The 20,594-nt window shown below is 38.5% G+C and overlaps 1 protein-coding gene across 4 annotated transcripts in view; it reads left to right on the top strand.

The window, feature by feature from the left end:
- MPPED2 (metallophosphoesterase domain containing 2) overlaps positions 1–20,594 on the top strand; it is a 177,367-nt gene that overhangs the window by 90,507 nt on the left and 66,266 nt on the right. For all 4 annotated transcript variants that reach the window (XM_037745217.1, XM_017547096.2, XM_017547098.2 and 1 more), the window contains exon 4: positions 2,943–3,168. In XM_037745217.1, the coding sequence (XP_037601145.1) occupies positions 2,943–3,168 (226 nt within the window). The remainder of the gene's footprint in view (positions 1–2,942; positions 3,169–20,594) is intronic.

Below are 20,594 nucleotides of genomic sequence, written 5' to 3'. Positions count from 1 at the left end.
TTTTGAGACAGAGTTTTTCTCTTGTCACCCAGGCTGGAGTGCAATGGCGCAATCTCAGCTCACTGCAACCTTCACCTCCCGAGTTCAAGCAATTCCTCTGCTACTGCGCCCAGCTAATTTTTGCATTTTTAGTAAAGATTAGGTTTCACCATGTTGGCCAGGCTGGTCTCAAACTCCTGACCTCAGGTGATCTGCCTGTCTGGGCCTCCCAAAGTGCTGGGATTCCAGATGTGAGCCACTGTGGCTGGCCGGTAGACTTCTTTATGCCATTCAGAGCAAGGATTTTTTTTTTTCCATGTTAGAGTATATATACGTGGCCTTGTTTTTTTTTATACAAGCTGGTCGGTTTAGATGGCCTGATCTGAATAAAATGGATAAAGGCAGGGACCTCTTTGCCTGACAATTTTAAAGCGTTGCTATTTGAATGCCAAGAAGTTTGAAGCTTCACTGCAGAGACTTCCAAATTAATCTAGTCTGGAAAAAAACGAAAATGCCATCAAGTAACAGGAGATTTGTCAGCTGCTCTGCTTACACTTTTCATATAAAACATAAAGGTTGGTAGATTATAGATGAAAGGTCAGTTCAGCAAAAAAGAAAATATGTCAGACAATCTCATAACATCGGTAACAGGATGGAAGTTGGAAGCTACTCTTGGATTCTCGGAAAGAGATGAGTTTGTTGGCGATGTGTAAATATCATCACCTTTTCTGTGGCTCTTCATTTTGGTGGCTACCTTTCTTTGTGAGTCTCCAAAATTTGATTTAAAAGACACCAAAGATGCCTGTCTTTCTGAGAAAGATTTACTTTGCAATAGTTTCACTTAAAGAAAAAGAAAAAACCTGGTCTGAAGGGGGAAAATATACTTCTTTTGCCATAGTGGCTAGTCTCACCTACGCTGCCCCCGAACCAGAGCCCTAAAATGAGGATAAATTGAGAAACCCAGGCTTCCTGCAAAAGCAGTGGCGCATAACGAAAAGATTTACAGTGATTGCTTCATTGTGAATTATTAGAGGGGAACTGGGCAACTGCAGTTTGATTTGTACAGGTAAAATCCTTTGCTCTAAGAATCACACAGTTAGGACCTGCCTTGGAACAGATTGCTTCCTGATAAAACATTTTAGCCTGTACCAGCTTTAGGAGCACAGGTGAATTGGGGTGGGGAGCAATATTAGGCCCATAGGGTCACAGAGCCATGAATTAGAGTTGTAGGACCTCTCACAAATTTCTAGCATGTGCAGTGCTGGGAATTTTTGCACTTGAAGTGTGGGAATTGTGTAAAATACCACCATTCTATCCAAGCAGCTTTGCTATGTACATCACACTCCTAATTACTAAATTCGCATAAACGTGCATTTGAGGGAGGCTTCCTACTCGTTTGTGAACTCTTCAGCATAGCCTTGCAAATAATGGAGGCCAAAGACGTGACACACAGCACTGTGGGCTAGTAGTCAAAGATATCCATTGATACTTGGCCTCCACGTTTCTGGTTTCTTCTCTCTGCGGTGTTATTTTCTATCAGACTGCTTTCCTCTATCTCTTAAGCCTCCCCATTGTTGCCCTTGCTATATATGCAGTTTTATTATTGTCAGAAATCTAAGAATTAATAGCTAAAGAAAAGGCAGTAATATTACAAAACATTATCTGGCAGTCTTCAAAACTGCTTCAATATTAGCAAATACGTTTGCGATGTGCTGCTGAGACTGTGTGGACTTCACAGTGTAATCTTTAGAGTTTGAATTGCTGAAATCCAAGAGGACTGACGACAGAATTTGTTTCCCTCATCTCCCCCACAAGATTATCTTCCCCACTAAGCTTTCTTAATGAAATTATTGAGACTCTGGCTTGCTAGTAAGAACCAGGTCTTACAACAAGTGTATCCATTTCCTGCTAGTGGTAACTTTAATTCTTCCTGGAATAGCAGGAAACATTGATTTTGCATTGGACCCACAGGTCTCAGAAAGCTAGAATTAAGGTGCCATTGTCCCACCGTTTTTTCCTCCAAAATAAAATAAAAGAGCAGCAGATCAACAGTGACCCTTGAGGGATGGGTAGAGTAAAGGAAAGAGCATTAATTTCAGGTGGGGACAGCTGCCTGGCACTATCTCCCTTTGGATTTTGGTTCTTATAGCATCACGGTGAGTTATTAATATGTATGACCTGTACTTTATTCAAACATTATAAATCTATGCAGAAGTCTGGTGTTTGGGTTTTCCTTTATAGCTTTCATTCTTCTTCCCAGAATTATCTCATTTTGATCGGGAAACTTTTGAATAAAAAGCACACACCTAGAACTCACATTTCCATACCATAAATATTAAAAGGGTTAAGCTTTACAGTTTCTTCTCCCATCCCAATGGGAGGAAAGTTAGCCTTCTAATCAGGGGGCCTTACTAATGTTCTTTTTATTCACAAGCCAAAAGGTAAACTTAAAATTAGAGTTGAAATATGAAATTGTACTATGTGGTTCCTTTCATGTATGTCAGTCTTGGAATATTTGACTATGCCATGTCTTTTGTATGAAGGATGTATTAAAAATCTAGTAGTTATCTGAGTTATTAAGAGTAGGTGGTTAGATTATGTTTTGAGGACCAAACTAGGTCCAGACCTTCTCTTAGGGATCATGATTAAAGTGATTTTTATTGGATAAATATAAAGTGTGGATTCATCACAGTGAATAAGTAACATACAGAAGAGGGAAATGGAACTAGAAAACTTAATGTCTTTTTAGCAACGTTTTAGCTACTTAGCAGCTTCCTATCTCCCGTTATTGTCATTTTTATTAGCATAAAGGAGTAGTCATAAATTCCGGTTCACATGGAAATGTAAAGGAATGTGTGAGCTATTTCATTTGGGTGAGCTGTCTGCTAATCACATAGTCTTGGTGGTTGTACTTTGTGATGGGAAATAAACGTGCTAATTGGTGCTCTTTTTTCTTATTTCAGGAAACCTGCCATATGAATATAAAATTGTGATTGCTGGGAATCATGAACTGACATTTGATAAGGAATTCATGGCAGATCTTGTTAAACAGGACTACTACCGTTTCCCCTCTGTGTCCAAATTGAAACCAGAGGACTTTGACAATGTTCAGTCCCTCCTGACAAACAGTATTTACTTACAAGATTCGGAGGTAACAGTGAAGGGATTCAGGATATACGGTGCACCTTGGTAAGTGATGATTCAAACAGTTTTCCACATTGTTTTTTAGCTCAGCACCAGTAAAACATGGCTCAGACTTAGATGCTTTAAAGGAAAATGATTAGGATGGAAGGAAACCTTATTGCTGCATTTCCAACAAAATACATACTGTACTGCTGCAAAATGCAACACTTGTTTTCATTGTGATAGAAAGCCCTTTAGGCAAGATCAATGAGAGTTAAGGCTTTCCTAGATATATACTGTCATCCCTCCTTTGGTATCTATGGGGGATTGGTCCAGGACCTCCTGCAGATAACAAAATTCCAGCTTGCTCAAGCCTTTTATATAAAATGGTGTGGTATTTGCATATAACCCATGCACATCCTCATGTATACTTTAAGTAATCTCTAGATTACTTATAATACCTAATATAACATAAATATGATGTGAATCATTGTTATACTTTATGGTTTAAGGAATAATGACAGGAAAAAATATCCAGCACAGATGCAATTCTTTTTCTAATATTTTCTTTTTTTTTTTTTTTGAGACGGAGTCTCTCTCTGTTGCCCAGGCTGGAGTGCAGTGGTGTGATCTCTGCTCATTGCAACCTCTGCCTCCCAGGTTCAAGTGATTCTCCTGCCCCAGCCTCCAAAGTAGCTGGGATTACAGGTGCTCATGACTGCGCCCAGATAATTTTTATATTTTTAGTAGAGTTGTGGTTTCACCATGTTGACCAGGCTGGTCTTAAGTTTCTGACCTCTGGTGATTTACCTGCCTCAGCCTCCCAAAGTGCTGGGATTACAGGCATGAGCCACCGTACCTGGCCCTTTTTCTAATATTTTCTATCATTGGTTGGTTAATGATATTTTCTATCATTGGTATTTTCTATCATTGGTTGATTAATGATGCAGAATCCCTGATTATGGAGGGCTGTCTGTATATGTTTATGCTACTGGGTCCAGGTGAGTGTCTATGTGACACAGAAGGATTTGAGAGGAGGTCACCATGCTGCCCTTTACACAGATTCAGCTACTCTGAACATTCCATCAGCCTTAGGTAACTCATTTCCCTCTCATTTTGTACTTGAAGCAGCCATAAAATATCTTGCTTAGATTAGGGTTTCTCAAATCTCTCTACACATCAGAATTTCCAGCTCTGTAGAAATACAGATTCTGAAGCCCCACCTCCAGAGACTCTGATTCTCCTTCCTGAGATGAAGCCGAGCAGTTCATATTATTTTAAAGTTCCCTGGGCAAGACTGATGCACAGGTGGTCTGGAAGTTACTGGTTGAGTGCTGGGGCTAGAATTCCTAGAACTAAGCTCTGGAAAACTTAAAATGGGCATATATCCCTGGGGGCCAGAAAAGAAGCATGTCAGTCTTGACTCTATCAGTTGACAGTTTTCAGGTTTTAAAGGAGTTACTTCACAGTGCCTGAGCCTCAGTTTTTGCATCTCTAAGAGGTGAAAATGATACCTATTTTAGAGGGTTATAGTGAGGATAAGATAGGTAAAGTTTGCGGTGGATTTAAGAGAGTATCAGGTAGTTTGCTTAGGTTGTGAATTATAATTTTTCTGGCCTTGGGCTTTTCCACTAAGTATTTATATGAACTTAGGAAAGTCATTTAGGTCCTAGAGTCAGTTTTTTTAAATCTTTAAAATGGGAGTGTTAGACTAAGTGATTGTCAATATTAGCAAGTTCTAGGATTTTTCTGAGGGTGTATATAGAGCAGAACTAACCTGTGTGTGTATATAGAGCAGAAGAACTAACCTTTACTCATCCAATACAGAGGACTACCCCAGTCCTTGCCTAGGAGTTGTGGATAGGACTGGAAAAAGACAGGCAGACTGAATTAAAATTGGCCACTTTACTCGACAGTTTGGCCTGTCCTCTGTAAATTAAAAGGCTGAGATATTTTCTATAATTTTTTTCTAGCTTTACGAGTTGGTATCCAGAGAGACTGGTGAGTGAGTACAGGAAGTACATTTCTGTTTAAAATCAACCCCAACAATGATTTTGAACTCTTAATTAAGTACTTCCTATATGCCAGGCATTGTCCTAAGTTCTTTGTATATGTGTTATCTTATTTAATCTTCAAAATACCTTTAGGAGATGGGCACTACTACGATTCTCACTTGATAGATAAGAAAACCCAGGTGCAGAAAAGTTAAGTAATTGCTCAAGGATCGCCACAGATAGTAAGAGGTTTGATTTGAACCTGGCAAGTCTGATTCCAGGGCATATAGCATGACTGAGGGGTGGCGTGGGTGGGGATGTGGTATTGGTGGTTATAATCTGCAGATCTAGTTTATACCTAGCTTTAGTAAGGTATGTCAATTTATTTTTAATGTATGAGAACATGGTAAAGGGTAAGAGAATAAACAGCAGAAATCAGTCCCGTCAAACTGTAATCTGAAAACTTATCTCTGGGTCATGTAGGATGTTGATATTAGCATTTCTGGGTAAAGGGCAGGAGAGAGAGCATTTCCAGCTTCACAGCCCAGTTCTTAATGACTGTGCAGTAGTTGAGGGGTGACCTCTGATGGGCAGAGACGCTCTACATGCAAGATCAATTGTTTAAAAATAATTTAAGATTACTTTTGAAAAATCTTTAAAAGACACAGAACATTTTAGGCTATTCCTGAGCAAGCAGGACATTCAGAGATCCTTGGATTGATAGTTACAGAAATGATGACAGCAACAAACTTCCTCCATTATCTGAGCTGATTCAAATCTGTTTAGAACAGGGTTCAGCTAAACCAGATTACAGCTATGATGAATGAGGGAATGATTTTGGTCCTCAGGCGGATCTTGCAGCATCTCAAGAAATTGAACAGAGTACTTCAGAGATGTGATATGACAGGCATGGTCTGTTTTTGGTGGTGGTGTAAACTGCAGACAAAGTTTATATCTGAACTGGATGGATGTCATTTAAGATGTTTTAATTTTAATACTGGCAAGGGTAGCAAAGTCAAGAAAATAAGCACTAATCAGTCTTCTGAAATGTTTTCCTGAAGTTGGCATTAAACGTAATGTCTGTTGAGATTTCCACAAAGCTTCAACCATTTCCTATTGAGCATCTCTTTACAATGAGGGAGATCTGTAAATGGTTTTTGCCCCATCCATGGAAATTGTTGATACTTTGTATTTTGATCAAGAATACAGAGGTTGACAAAATGCATATTTCAGTTTAGTCATATGTTTTGGAGAGGCATCCATAGTTTGGATCTCACTGTGAATATATTTCGTCAAAATTAACATTCCCAAAATTACTGATAATCCGAACACTGATTTAGGAATGTCTGCATTAGTGTTTCTGTGCTAGGGAGAACAGTATTTGCCATCTCTACCACTTATACAGTGGAGTGGGAATTTGGGTGCATTTCTTAACATCTACCTGGCTCTGTTTCATCTCTAAAATGGGAAAAAACATTATAGTTTCATGGTTGTTAGGAAGATAGGATTAATGCATCCACAGCACATAGAAGATTTCCTAGCATGGAGTAAACATTTAATAAGTGTTACCTATTACTACTAATAGTGATGTGTTGGTGTTTCCAAAGTACTTTATACCTTTGTCAGGCTTCATAAGGAGACTATAGAACTAGGAGTGAGACTGAATGAGTTTTATCTCTAGTTCACCTTCTGCTCATTGGATAACACTAGGTGAGTCATTTAACTTCTTCATTTAGTTGTAAAACATGAGGAATGAGGTCTACCCTAGTTTCTTTCACATGCCACCCACTTAAATGGTCGCCAAAGTTACAATTTTAAAAGGCAATACGTATTTGTGGGTATGCTTGAATTACTTTAATATCTTATACAATTTTTAACCTCGTTTACTATTAATTTGCCTAGAAGCAATGTTTTGAGAACTTATGCCATAGGTATTACTTTTCTCCCTTCAGAAATTAGATTTTTTTCCATTTCTGAGATTTACCCATAGGTGAGTTCCTGCTTAATAACCCAACAGATATTTCAACCCAAATAATGTAAATTGATTGTTTGATTTCCCAATTTTTTCAGTGACTTTTTTGGAGGAAGTATTAAGTTCTGCATTGCTGATACTGCTAGTGGTTTTAAAAATAGAAATCAAAATAAGAACCCTAATATTAATGATTTCCAGCCTATCATAGGTTTCTCAAAAGCAAATGCCATCAGACTAGGAAAATAGCTATAATTCATGTATTTTGAAAATATGGATTGTGACTTGGTCTAGCTATAGAAAAAGAATATTAGTCTGTATTCATTACACATTCATAACTTGCAGCACAGCTGAAAGCTACCTCAAGGCTAGGGAAAATTAAAGTAATAGTTTCTAATTTACAATTTAACAGGAATTTGTATGTAGAAAATAACTTAGAACACACCAGAGCATTCATATACGTTTGCAACCGTAATGTTCTGTAGTACTTACTAGATCCCCAAGGAAGAGGCTTTGAATGTGGTTTGATGGGTCTAAAAATTCAGTGGCCTAAAGTGAAGACATTTTAAGTGGGATGCCAAGTCTAGGAAGGAAAGGAGATTCCTTAGATGGGAGGGCAAGAGTTGATGACGTCTCTGGGGGCACTCTTACCTCAGGAGGCCTTCAGGCTGGTTTTCTGGCTTCTGTATATATTACTTCATTATCTTATTCTTCCAAGAATCTGGAAGAAAGGCATCAGGCATCTTTTTTACAGTTCAGCCACAGATTTGCTTCACTTCTCCTAAAGTCATTTTCTTTTTTCATTCTTTTTTGGGAGTGCAGAAGAAGAAGGTCTTTTGTTATCAGGCAGGTGGGTCAGCCTCATACTTAGTTCTTACCATGGGAGAGCTTGTGGATTTCTTGCGTACCTAGTATTGATTCTCCACCACCAAGACGGTGCCCAATTTTGTCTTTGTGACTCACTCTCAGCTCTGGAATGTCTTTCCCAAAGGCTGAGTATGCTTAGAAAGGGGAAGAAATTTTAATCTGTCACATATTAGCCACTGTGGTAACTAATGGCATGTCCGGCCAGGGTAGAGGGAGGGTAGAATTTTGAAATGATCTTTGTATTTTTGATTACTGAATCTGCAGCCAGCTTTTTAACACAAGCAGTTTGGGGTAAACTCGCTTGTGGGACTAGGCTCTTCTTTTGCTCTTTTGATACTAAGATACTGTGCAGGAAAAAAAAAAAAAAAAATCCACGTACTAATTGATCGGCAGCCAAGCTGCAAAAAGTGAAAGGTCTATATTCTGCCGACTGGAGCAGAGCAGTTGTATTGTTCAGCGAAAGCCTGCACCTTGTTCTTCTCTTGAACAGAAATACAGAGCTGGTCTCCCGTGGCTTTTAATGAATATGAGTGGGGCTTTCCAATGTCCAGGAATTTGATCTCTAGGCTGACCAAGGGGTCAGGAACAAAGAGCACATTTTTTCACGTTAGAGTGGACCCAGGTGTAATTTGTCAGATTTAGTAACTGTGGAGGAAGTGCCTTAACTTCTCCAGCAGGAAAATTAGATCAGGTCTAGGCAGTGTAATTCTAAAATGGCTGAAATAGGAAGAGAAAGTCCATTGAGTCACATTTTCAAAGGAAGTGTGAGCAGGATTTGTTTTCCCTTCTCTCTTCCCCTCATTTCCTATCATAACCATGTTGAATTCATTCATTCATTTAGATGTAATTTTCTCAGCATTTTTCAAAGTGGGAGTGGAGTGTTGATTCACTCTCTGCAGCATTTCTAATTGTTTGCACACAAATAGCTACAAGGTTGCTCACGTTTCCGTTGTTCTGATCAGTGCAATAGTACTTTATGTTTACTCTGTCAGAAAAGCTTCAGATGTTTTTATTTCCAATTATAAGTTTCGTAATGCATCATGTATTTTGCTGACAGTCTTCAAGTTCTTGAAATAGCGTACAAATTAACAGTAGATATTGAATGAAAGGTTTAGAAAACCAATTGGCAACTCATATGATAGAATTCAGATACAGGGATGGGTAGAATGGGCTCATTTATTTTATTTTCACAGTCATATTTTGTAATTAACTTGGGCAAAGGAAAAAAAAGAGGAAGAAGAAGAAAGAAAAGAAAGAAACAGCTCCCTGTTCAGCAGAAAAATTGTTTGGCATTAAAGAATGAGACTATGCAAACAATGTTGGTTCTGTACCACGTTTTCAGAGATTTCAGCTTTTATTCAGGAGGGTTCAGAAAGGTATTGGCACAGAAAAAGGTCTTGTGTGTGTGTGTTAAACAAATACGCACTCTGCTCTTACATGATTCTGTTTAAAGGCCCAGGGTAACATTTCATTTTTCTTGGCACAGGGCCCGTAGACTCTCCCATTATGAAACTATGGCTGTTCTGCCTAGTCTAGAGTTACAGGGCTCTGTTTACATTTTTGCCTGTTTCAGAATGCAGCTGACTGCTCTTAAAGTTGGGATCAGATTCACTTCTGGTTTAACAACTGACCTGTTTATTTGAAAAAAAGAGAAAGCAAAACTGATCACTTTGCTTCCTACCTCCCATTGATGACCAAATCAGTAAATACTGTTTCCAAAGCCAGTTTATGCAGTGCTGGTTGTGTGGGATCTCACTCGCCCCTTTCTACCAGCTCTAACTCAGCCTTCAAAGGTTGCTGGGTGCCTTTATCTGGTGTGTTGGTGGTGGTTGTATGGAATAATGTGGAGGTGCTAAAGAAGTATTTGCCTGCATTCAATTATGCTTCATAGCAACCGTTGGCATAATTTATATTTTTGCCTGCACATTCTGAGAGAGCAACTTGGCAAACAACAATGATTTACATTTGGGTGGTATTTCACTTAGAGAACTTTCATATGTATTATCTCATTTGGGGCTCATAACAATGCTTTAAAATAAGCAGGGTATGTATTACTACTAATAATGAATAGCCAGCATTTACAAGTGTTTTTATGTCAGCTGCTGTTAATTATTGCCTCCTTTTGACAGAGACCAACATAGAGAGTTTCTGACAGAGAAAGTGACTTGCCCAAAGCTACAGACTTAATTTGAGGGCAATATAGGACTAGAATCCAGGCTTCCTTTGTGGAGTTTGCTAGACTAAACCAGGATATCCTAGATGTCTGTCTACTCCTTGGCCTGAACAACTCAGGAAGTAGCTGCTTTTCATCTTAGAAGACATGGCCATTTTCATCTAGTTGCAAAAAGGGTGTACAAAAATCCAGGCCAGCACCCTTCAGGGGCTCTCAGGATTAAGTGGTGAGGTATGCTTCTAGAGGAAAAGAGGACCATTGAGGGAACAGAAAAAAAACAAGTGACCCAGAGACTAGGGTTTCAAAAAAATGGCTAGGTGCAGTGGCTTGTGTCTATAATCCTAATACTTTGGGAGGTTGAGGTGGGAGGATCATGTGAGCTCAGGTGCTTGAGACCAGACTGGGCAACAAAGTGAGGCCCCCATCTCTACGAAATTAAAAAATTAGCCAGGTTTGGTGGTGTGTGCCTGTAGTCCCAGCTACATGGGAGGCTGAGGCAGGAGGATTGCTGAGTCCAGGAGGTCAATGTTGCAATGAGCCATGAGCACACACCTGTACCCAGCCTGAGCGACAGAGTGAGACCCTGTCTCAGACACACACAAAAATTTATGTCTTAACGTGTTGTAAGGCATGAGTCAGCTCCTGCTGTTCCTGCACCGCAGAGACAACTCCCTCCACAACACATATCAGGAGGCAAGTATAGGTTGCATGTGGCTTTTTCCCTTTGAAGAACCATGTAGCGGCTGAGAGAGAGCATATGCACCCTGGGCATATGCACCAAGAGGGACGTGCTAGCAGTGTACATCCGCTGCAGTCAGACCTGCCATGGGCCCACATTGTGTTCCACAGAAGACCTCGACATCCAGTTTTGGACATGTCTGGCTGCTGGGTGTTCTTTCGTTTTCTCCTATTACACTAACGGGCTCCTTCTTTTAATCCAGAGTTGCTGCTAGTGGATAGAGATTGTAAAGTGATTACAGGCTCCATCAGGGCAGGGACCTATACTTTGTCCTCTATGCATACCCTAAGCTAGCTCAGTGCCTGGCACATAGTAGATGCTCAGCCCCTCTCTTCTGAATGAATGAATGAATGAGGGAGGTGGTGGCAGAGATATATCTCTGGCTGGTGAACTAAGGGTTTACACAGCTTAGACACCCAGTGACAAAAGAAAAGAGAATATTTCCAATACAAGATCAGGCACAGTCATGTACATACGAAACAGAAGACTAGAGATGATAGAGCAAAATGGAACCAAGTAAAGCCCTAAATGATGTCTATGGGCTTTAAGAACATGTGTAACAGGGCACATCTACCTAGATTCTTCCTGAACCCTCAGAAATCTAGCATATCTCCGGGTGAGCATGGTTTAATAAAAGTGAGGAATGGGAGTAGGACAAACTTCACATTAAACCTCACATTAAGGCTGTGAGAGTTTTCAAAGAAAGCCTGCACCAGTAATTTTAGGCTCTTTGGTATCATGTCTTCAGCTCAGATATGTCATTCCCATACTGTCAATAGCTCTAGAAGTCACTCTTAGATATAGGGACTGTCACTTCAAGGCTGCAGTCAAAGTAGTTGGCATCAAGTGTGAGACTGGTAGGAAGCTCGACCAGGCGGACCCTCAGAACATCCTTTGGACACTAAAAACCAATTTTCAAATATGCAGTATTCCCTTTTCTCGGTGGCTGTATTCTCAGTGATGGAGTTCTTAGCATCATGTAGATTCTGTACCATTTGTTTTCAGGCCACTTGACAAACATGGGTGACTTATTTTGTACTCTGAACTGTACGTGTAAGGTGAACTTCTCCATGTCTTGTCAGTGAGCCCACTAGGATCCCATTGACAGTCTTAGCCTGTATTTATTTGGTTCTAGTCTTAGCTGATTCTGTCTTCCTGTGATGCATTTCTCTTCTGTGGCTCAGATGTGTTCACAGGTGAGTCTAGGTAACCACACTGGATCCTTTAATGCTTCTCCTAATCTCTGATGAAGGTTAGATGGGTTTTGGAGCACACATATCTTTGGAGAGATGAGGTTGCTCCTTCCACTGGATGCTCCTCTTTTGCCAGCACCACATCTGCAGAGTCGCAGGACTTCCTTCTGCCCCTTCTGATGAGCCTGCATGCTGCCAAAGTTGTTTCATAATAGAGCCTTAATAATCAAAGCCATGTTGTGTTCTCTGCTTCATACAGGAGAAGCCCCCTGCCTTCTAGGCTGCTCTGTGAGAGGGATGTCAAGGCATGATGTCACCCATCCTCTCAAGGATTCATCTATAAGCCCATGGGAGGCCTGGCCGGGCTAGTAGACCCATGATGTGCCTAGGGACATCCCCTCTGACGGTGAAGGCTTTGTTGAAACTCTTCTCCAAAAAAATTCTCGATAATTCTCTCTTCCCTTAAACAAACAATTCCTTAGGCTACAAAACTTCTGGCAGGGCCTCCCCAGCAGGAAGGCCTGCGCTCCCCACATCAGGCTTAGCTCAAGCATCTACAACTCTGTTCTACTCACAGAGGGAGGGAGGCACTGGTATAGAGCTCCGCAGGCTTTGGCCATAGAAATAGACTGTTCCCAATAAGCTTAAGTCTCACTTTGATCATTTAGCATTATTTACCTTGTTACACGTTATACAATCTCTCTGAACCAGTTTCATCTCTCAAATGTGTATATAAATACTAATAACTACTATTTATTGAGCATCATTTACATACAAGTTCCATACGTAAGACCGTTTTTAAGCTTCAAAGCAACCCTGTAAAGGAGATGATATAACCCTCATTTGGGAGATGAGAAAATTAAAGGTTAGAGAAGTTAAATAATTCATCCAAGAATACTTATTTTGCAAAGAACTGTAAATCAGTCCCAAATCCTCTGTGTTTTTTATGACTTCTGTATATTTTTCATGGGATTAAAATAAGATCCTGTACATTAAGTTCCTGGCACTCAGTAAATGCTCAATTAATGTTATTTTTTCCCCCAAAAGGTAACACTTGTTAGTTTTGCCATAGCTATTAATTTTTGGTTTTGTTTTTTTTTGTTTTGTTTCTATGGTGGTATTACCATGGTAGAAAAGAAGATGCAAAAGGGTAGAAATGAGATGAATAGGAAACTTAGTCTAGGAAAATTCTTACCCCTGTATGTGTGTTGGTGGAGACAGGGGGATAAAGGAAGAGAGGAAATGTTTTAAAGTGAATATCGTACAGTTTCTTTGCATGGCAGGTTGCTTATGATCTGGATAAGTCGAAACCACTTAGGAAAGGAACCCCATTTGGTCAAAAGGCATGGAAGAATGGATAGATGTCTGTTAAATGAAGACATATGGGCATTTTTAAGGTCACTTACATGGAGTATCATTTTCAGTGTATGAGTAATGTTGGCAGTGTGTTTATACCCAGGAAGAATAAAGGTAATCTTGGATGTTGACTATAAATTAAATGTGGACTGTTCCATGAGGGCTGCTCCAACACCAAGTGAGTGTCAAATTTTGAAGTCTCTGGGTGGGCAGAATGTGTATGCATTCTGCAGAGAGCTGCAAAGGTGAGCTGCAAACCTGCATTAATTCAGGAGAGGATATGGGAAGACTATTTTGCTCAACTATAAAATATCAGCTTGGTTAAAGTGTAAATACAGTTACTATGAGTAATAACGTCCAAGTATAAAATTTGTAGCAAGAAAAGAAATTAAAAAGGCAATGAGAACAGAAGTACCTCGTATAGAAGGGCATATTAGAGGAAGTGGTTAAGACCTAGCTAAAATAATAGTCTCCTTAGGATAAAATTTTCCAAGATAGCATCTAAGGTGCCAATGATATTTAATAATTAATTTAGATATTTTCAGGCCCTGTGTCTTGGTGTGGTGGGTTTACAGGATGGATCACATTAAATAAAAAGTGGTGCTAAAATTTTGTATGAATCAACAGCAAATCAACACTGAAGACTAAGTAAAACCAATGTTATGTTTGTAAAGGAGAGAAAAAGAAGGGTAGAGTCAACTTACTGATTTTTCATTCTTTCCTAAAACCGGTTATGTACTTTTTGTATACATTATGTGCAAAATGATTGCATATAAAACTAAGTGCCTCTGTTGTCTGCCTGGTTTAATAAACTGTGATTATTGTTTCTCTCTCTACATTTCAAGCTACCATATGTACTGAATTTCTGGGATATATCCATCTTAAAGCTGAACCTAATAGGATATACTGACTTTCCATGCCTACACAAGGCTTCATGAGCCATGGGAAGTAGCTTTGGAGCACCACGGTTCTAGAAAGAGGATTGTCAAAGACAGACACTAGCAGAGGGGAAGAAAGTTTTATTGTCTTAATGATTTAAAAGTCCAACCCTTAAATCACTAGCCATAATTGAGGCCTCTTATTGTTTTGAATCAGTTGTCAATAGAAAAACCTTTCTTGCTTTCACCTTTGAAGAACAAAATAAAAGATGATAGACTAAAGCCTAATCAAAAATTATTGATGGCAAAGCTACCTAGTTGGAATAGGCTGTTGGCAGAAGTCTCATTCCCACTTTTCTTCTCTTCCTTTGGTCTTATAATACAAAAGGAAAAAATTATGGAAGACAAGTTTGTTTTAAAAACTCATGGCTTTATTTGTGGGTTTTGTATTTATATATAGTTTTTAAATAATAATTAGGAAGTACTTGAGAATAAGGATTTTGGGCTATGCTGATGCTACAGTTTCTGTTACTAAGCATTAATGCTTCCTGTTTTTTCCAGAAGAAACAGCCAAGACTAGTTCCTTTTCTTATCCACATTCAGCCCTTCCCCTTAAGAAGATAAGTTCTGAAAGATGTACTTGCCTGTTGGGCAGCAGAATAAGTAGAAAAAACGGAAAACCCAAGTGTGTGTGTACGATGCTAGGTCTGACCTTTATGCTTTTAAATAGTTCTTACCAGAGGCGAATTCTGTGTGGTTACCGGCTTGCATAGCAGCTTCAGAGGCAGGCCCATGAAAGGCGAGCGAATTTTCAGGGTATTGAGTGCCTTCCTACATTCACACTGTATGTGCTGTTCAGGATTACTAGTGAAGGGAAAATCAGAGGGTATTGGTTTTTAAGGAGGGTATTGGTATTTAAGGTTATTTGCTGTAGGAATTACCTTCTATAGAGTTTGAACTATGTTCCGAAAAGTCTGAGAGAAATAGAAACACTTCATAGTAAATTTTGAAGTTTGGCAAGCCTGTAAACCACAGGCTTAACAATGCCCTAAAGTCAGTTTTGAGACTTTGTAACTCTTGATGTATAATTATGAATGCATTTTTCCTTTGTTGATTCTTGTGATAGGCAGAATTAGTGGATTATTAATAAAGCAGAATATAAAATATGCCTGAGAAAATCCATTCTGTTTGTCTCACTCTGGAAATAATTGCACCAAATAATCTGAACGAAACCAAAAAAGCTTTTTGTCTGAGTTTCTACAAGAAAGAGTAGAAAAAAACAATGAAAGGAAAATAGTTAAATGTAGGAAATCATCAAAAATAGAAATCGTGCAGAAAGTAGACATCTTGATTCTTAAAAATTATATTTCCCAAGCTGTGCAAACTTTTCTCAGTTAACCACATACTCACATGGATAAAGATTTCACAATTCCAGTACAAGCATTCTTACGTTCACCTTGAATGGTTTTGTCCCTTGAATAATTAGCATCAGCCATCAGAGAGCAATGGTATGTTTTTCTTCTTATATTTAGCAGTTAGCACTTTAAAAGCCATATCCTCACCAAAAATGTACAGATGGATCATTGCATTATAAAAAACATATAAATATAGGCAGAAAACAAAAAATGAGAGATAATACACCACAAGTATAACAGCGATTTTCTCTTATGAATGTTCTTTTCTTTTTTCTTTCTCATTCTACTTTTCCTGGGATTTTGTACATTCTTACAGTGGGTAGATTTTATTTTTACAGTCAGGAAGAATGGCCATACTCTCTAGCCATAAAATGTGTGTCTATGGGTAACTGGAAATTAACCCTGTCCTTCTAACTTGATGCTGTCATCACGTATATGATCCGGGTGTGTGTGTGGGTTGGCACATATGCATGTACTTTACAGATTACTCTGTTTGAAGATGGGAAGGTGGGAGGGTCTCTCCTCAACAACAAGTACTGTGGTTTTCCTGAAATGTAAGGAAACCCCCAAAAGCACCAGAGCCATGCATTTATTCTGCTGAAAAAATGTGTTTCCTTTTTAAAATTGGAATCTCCTAAGAAAGTAGAACCTAAATGGCTCATCCAGTCTGAGTTGAATAATAAAACCCAGTCCATTTTGGTGCTGCGTTTTGATTCATCCCTGAATGTGACACCCTAGTACTTGGGTTCCTGGGTCTGGCTTTACAGGACGTGACTTCAGTCAAGTAAAGCCTTGTGCCTACCTTTGCTTATTTGTATTCTAGTGCTGTAAGCTCCTCTCCTCTCATGTGTCTTTGTTCTATTAATCTGCAAAACAGGGCCCGACTTGTGATTAGTCCTTGGTGCTTGTTTCTATTAATCAGTCTGCAAAACAGGTCGACTTGGATGCTTTTGTTCAAGAGCTTAATGCGTTCTCCTTGTCAGGCTGTGGTTCAGGCTACTCCGTTTGCCTTAACCAGGACCAGGTGGTGAAATTTGGTTTTAAATGCTGATTGCACTGTCAAGAAAGAAAATACTGTTTGAAAAGACAACAGGAAAATGCTAATGTGGAATTGTAGAGCGATGTTTTAGGAGGAGGAAAAGTTTATAGAAAATATAACTTGTGTACCCTGGCTGTGGTGTATAATAAACTGCACAGTGCAGTTGGCCGGAACAGAAAATAAGGCATTATTCGTATTATAGTCTAGAAGCATGGCGTCAAGGAAAGGTTGCCTATTAATAAAATTTTATGTGGACTTGAAGTATAATTTTTTTTATTCTTAAAGTGGGAATATCATCCTTTTAGATACAGTATTAACTACTGTAAGAAGACCCAATACAATTTTGTGCATTTCCTTATATTTTTCTTTCCACCCTGCCTCATGCCAAATGACCTTGCCACAGATTAAAATTATTCTACCTGTTATGTAGGGAAAACTCTGTATCTCAATTTTCTTATCTTCATTATCAAGGGACAAAAACTGACCTACCTGTGGAGATAGAGTGTGGGCTGAGTGATGGTTATAAATTACTTTGTAAAATGCTCATTATTACCATTTAAAAAATTCTCCTAACTCTAATATACAAAGGATAGCCTCACTGGAAAAGAATTTTAATGCATAACTTTTTTTCTAGTGACAGCAACGCTCTAGGAAGAACACAGTTTGTTATTGGAAGTTGTCTTTTATATCTCTAAAAATTTCAAGTAAATTTAGCATTCATTACTTGTGAAATAGCTGCCCCCTCCAAAAAATCTGTTGAAGTATATGCAAGGAACAAACTCTCAGAACTCCAAATTAAATTTGTCATCAGTGATAAATTTAGTCCTGTGAGATAGTTTAATAAGTGCTTCAGCTTGATTTATTGGCTTTGTTAGTTAACAAGAGTGTATTATGTCTTGTACAGAACTTAGCAGAGCAATTTCTGACTAGACCTTCCTTGCTTAAAATAAAAAACTAAAAGTCTTGTTTTAGTCATGGTGATGGTAATTATTTTAACATGAAATTGGAAAGTAAGCACACTGCAGTCCTGTCATTAATATTTTTTAAAAAAGAAAGGAAAGAAAAACATCAGAATGTGAAGGGGAAGGCATTTAAAAGGTTCTAGTTCTTTATGTTTGTACGTACTTTATTTCCTTTGTGTGTATGCAGAGCGTCTAGGCTGTTTTACTGGTTGGGCTGAAGATGCAGCCCTTGCATATATAATCACTAATGAGTGTCAGGATTCAGCTGCTAATTTGAAAGGCTTTGTGGCTCTTTCACCCCAAACACTAGAAGCTTCATTAGGCGCTGTTTTGTCCAGCCTGACCTTTGCTGATCTCTAGATCACAGCTAAATACCAACGTTACACCAACACCCTCGCAATTGAAACAGTCCAGACATGATTCCTTTGGTGCATATCTTATCAGAATCTGCTACTGACATAAACTTGGGTGTCCCTTTAGCTTGCCACATAATTAGGATTACCTTCCCCCAAAGAGGCCCTATTTACTTACAATCCTGTTCAGTTGATTGGAGATTTGAATTTGAGAGCAATTAGCAAATTTTTCAGTCTCTTTTTTTTTTCCTAAAAAAGGCACTTTTATAAGGCATAGCTTTTAAAATATGTTTTTATGGCTGTTTCAGTATAAGCAACAGACAGCTACTAATAAAGTTTTTCTCTCTTTGATTTGGGAAAAATACATACAATATATTATTAATAACATCAAGTTTTTAAAATGGAAAGAAAATTGAATGGTATCTTTTTCTTTAGAGGTATGTCTTTTGGAGTACACTTTCTTCAATATCAAACCTTGTAGCAAGCAGGTGGAAGAGACCTTTTTGTTTACCGTCTTTTAAATATCCTGAGAAAAGAAACAGGCATGATTTGTCAAGCTTTTGGTTGTTGGAGAGGGAAGTCTTACTTTTCAGCATTATTATTTGTAGATTCTCCCCCTACTCTTCTCATCTGGCAGAGAAATTATTCTGCTTCAGTTTAAAATTTTACTCTATATTTGATATGAAGCAGTAGCTAAGTAGAGATATCTTTTGGCATTGTATTAATTATCAATCAGAAAAATACATCTTTATAAATTTATTTTTCAACAGATCCAGTCATCTACGTCAGGTCTCCGGTGATCTTATTTTGAAGTAGTTTGAATTCTCTTTCATTTTTACAGAGTCATAAAATTAGAGATGGGAAAGAGCTCTCTGATTGCATCACTTTTTCCATCCTTTTGGCCAGTGTGATCTCCCTCCCTCCGGCATATTCCCTAGTGTTCCATTCAGCCTAGTTTAGGATAATAAGACCAGGGAGGCTTCTTGTCCAGGCCCCTCTGGGAAAATGTCCCACGGCCCTTGACATGTGGATATGTTTTTAGGCATGCAAGCTGAAGTTTTCTCCTGCTTTGAGACTGCTTCAATATTCTTAAATTTAATCTCTTTTCTTGTTGTTACTTGCTTCTAAACCATCAAGGACTTTTTTCTGTCAAACAGCCTGCTCATATTGTGAACAACAACAACAAACCCCACAACACTACACACAGGCATGGCTTTCCTCCTCCTTCTTCCATTCAAAACGACAACGTTATTTAAGGTGTTTTGTTGTTATTAACTATGTGTCTAAGACATGCGTAAATTTGAATGGCCCATAAATTTTACCTATAAATGAATCTCATAAATCCTTAGCCATTTCATAGACCCTGTGACTACAACGTCTCAGAATCTTGTTGGTTTAGAGCCTTTTGAGGAGTCCAGGAACAAGATAAGGATTTTGAGAACATTTGTTTTTAGATGGATAGAACTAAATTAATCAAAATCCTTTATTTATGACGCATTGCCATCATTGGTCTATGCCTAACCTTTATTATCATCATGTTATTTTTCTGTTTACAAGTAATGTAGTGAACATCCATTAACCCACAAAGAGCCTGAGGACTAGAACATGGACAATAATTTGTGTTTATCTATGTGCTTTCCTGTCTCTTATCTCCTACCTTCTTTCTCCAGGTATATATTAATCTGAGTTTTGTTTGTTTTTTTTTTCATTCCTTTGCTTATTTAGATGCTTCTTATGCACACACATCTAAACAATATATAGTTATGGGTTTTGAACTTCATACAAAAGATACTGTGGGTTTCTCTATTAGTTATGGAGTAATAAGCTCCTAACAGACTAAACCTCCCACAAATAACTATAACTAACAAATAAAATAACTACTCAAGGGCTCTGGAGAGTGCACAGAAGCAAGTAGGTTTTTGGAGGGGAGTTGAAACTTAGAGGAAGCAACTCCAATACAGTTTTTCATTTCTGTGGGTTTACCGGGAGGGTAGCCACAGTTGAGTATAATGGTGTCATGATATGGCTAAAGTTCTCACAGAGAGCCTGTACTCTTTTTGGCAGGAGAAACCATTTGAAAAAGCTTAGAGAAGCCAGAGCCACCAGAGTGAGGGGGGATCCTAGGGGAAAAAAAGAGAGAGGCAAATAAGAGAAACACCAAATTATTTGTGTAAATTCTACAAAGTCTCTGGCCCCTGATGCATGCATGTAGGGGCAGATTGAAAGTGTCTGAACTGAGATCTGAGCTACTGCCCACCATAGATATCAACATTTAAACATTCAAAGAAGAAATAATGAAATCTTACACAAAATCTTTCAGAAATTTGAAGACGAGATGCTTCCCAACATATTTTATGGCCAGCATGACATTAATACCAAAACCTAACAAAAATATATTACCAAAAAACTTAAAGAATAACATGCCTCATGAGCAGAAACTAAAATACTTTCCAGAAGATCAGCAAATCAAATCCAACAACATATAGAAAGGTTAATGGATTATGATCAATTTGGGTTTATACCGGGAATACAAGATGGGTGTAAAGTGAAAAAA

The sequence above is a fragment of the Cebus imitator genome, unplaced genomic scaffold (genome assembly GCF_001604975.1).
Source record: "Cebus imitator isolate Cc_AM_T3 unplaced genomic scaffold, Cebus_imitator-1.0 Scaffold195, whole genome shotgun sequence".
Taxonomy (NCBI): Eukaryota; Metazoa; Chordata; class Mammalia; order Primates; family Cebidae; genus Cebus; species Cebus imitator.
The sequence above is the reverse complement of the archived record's forward strand: the minus strand, read 5'-3'. Positions and strand labels throughout refer to the sequence as shown.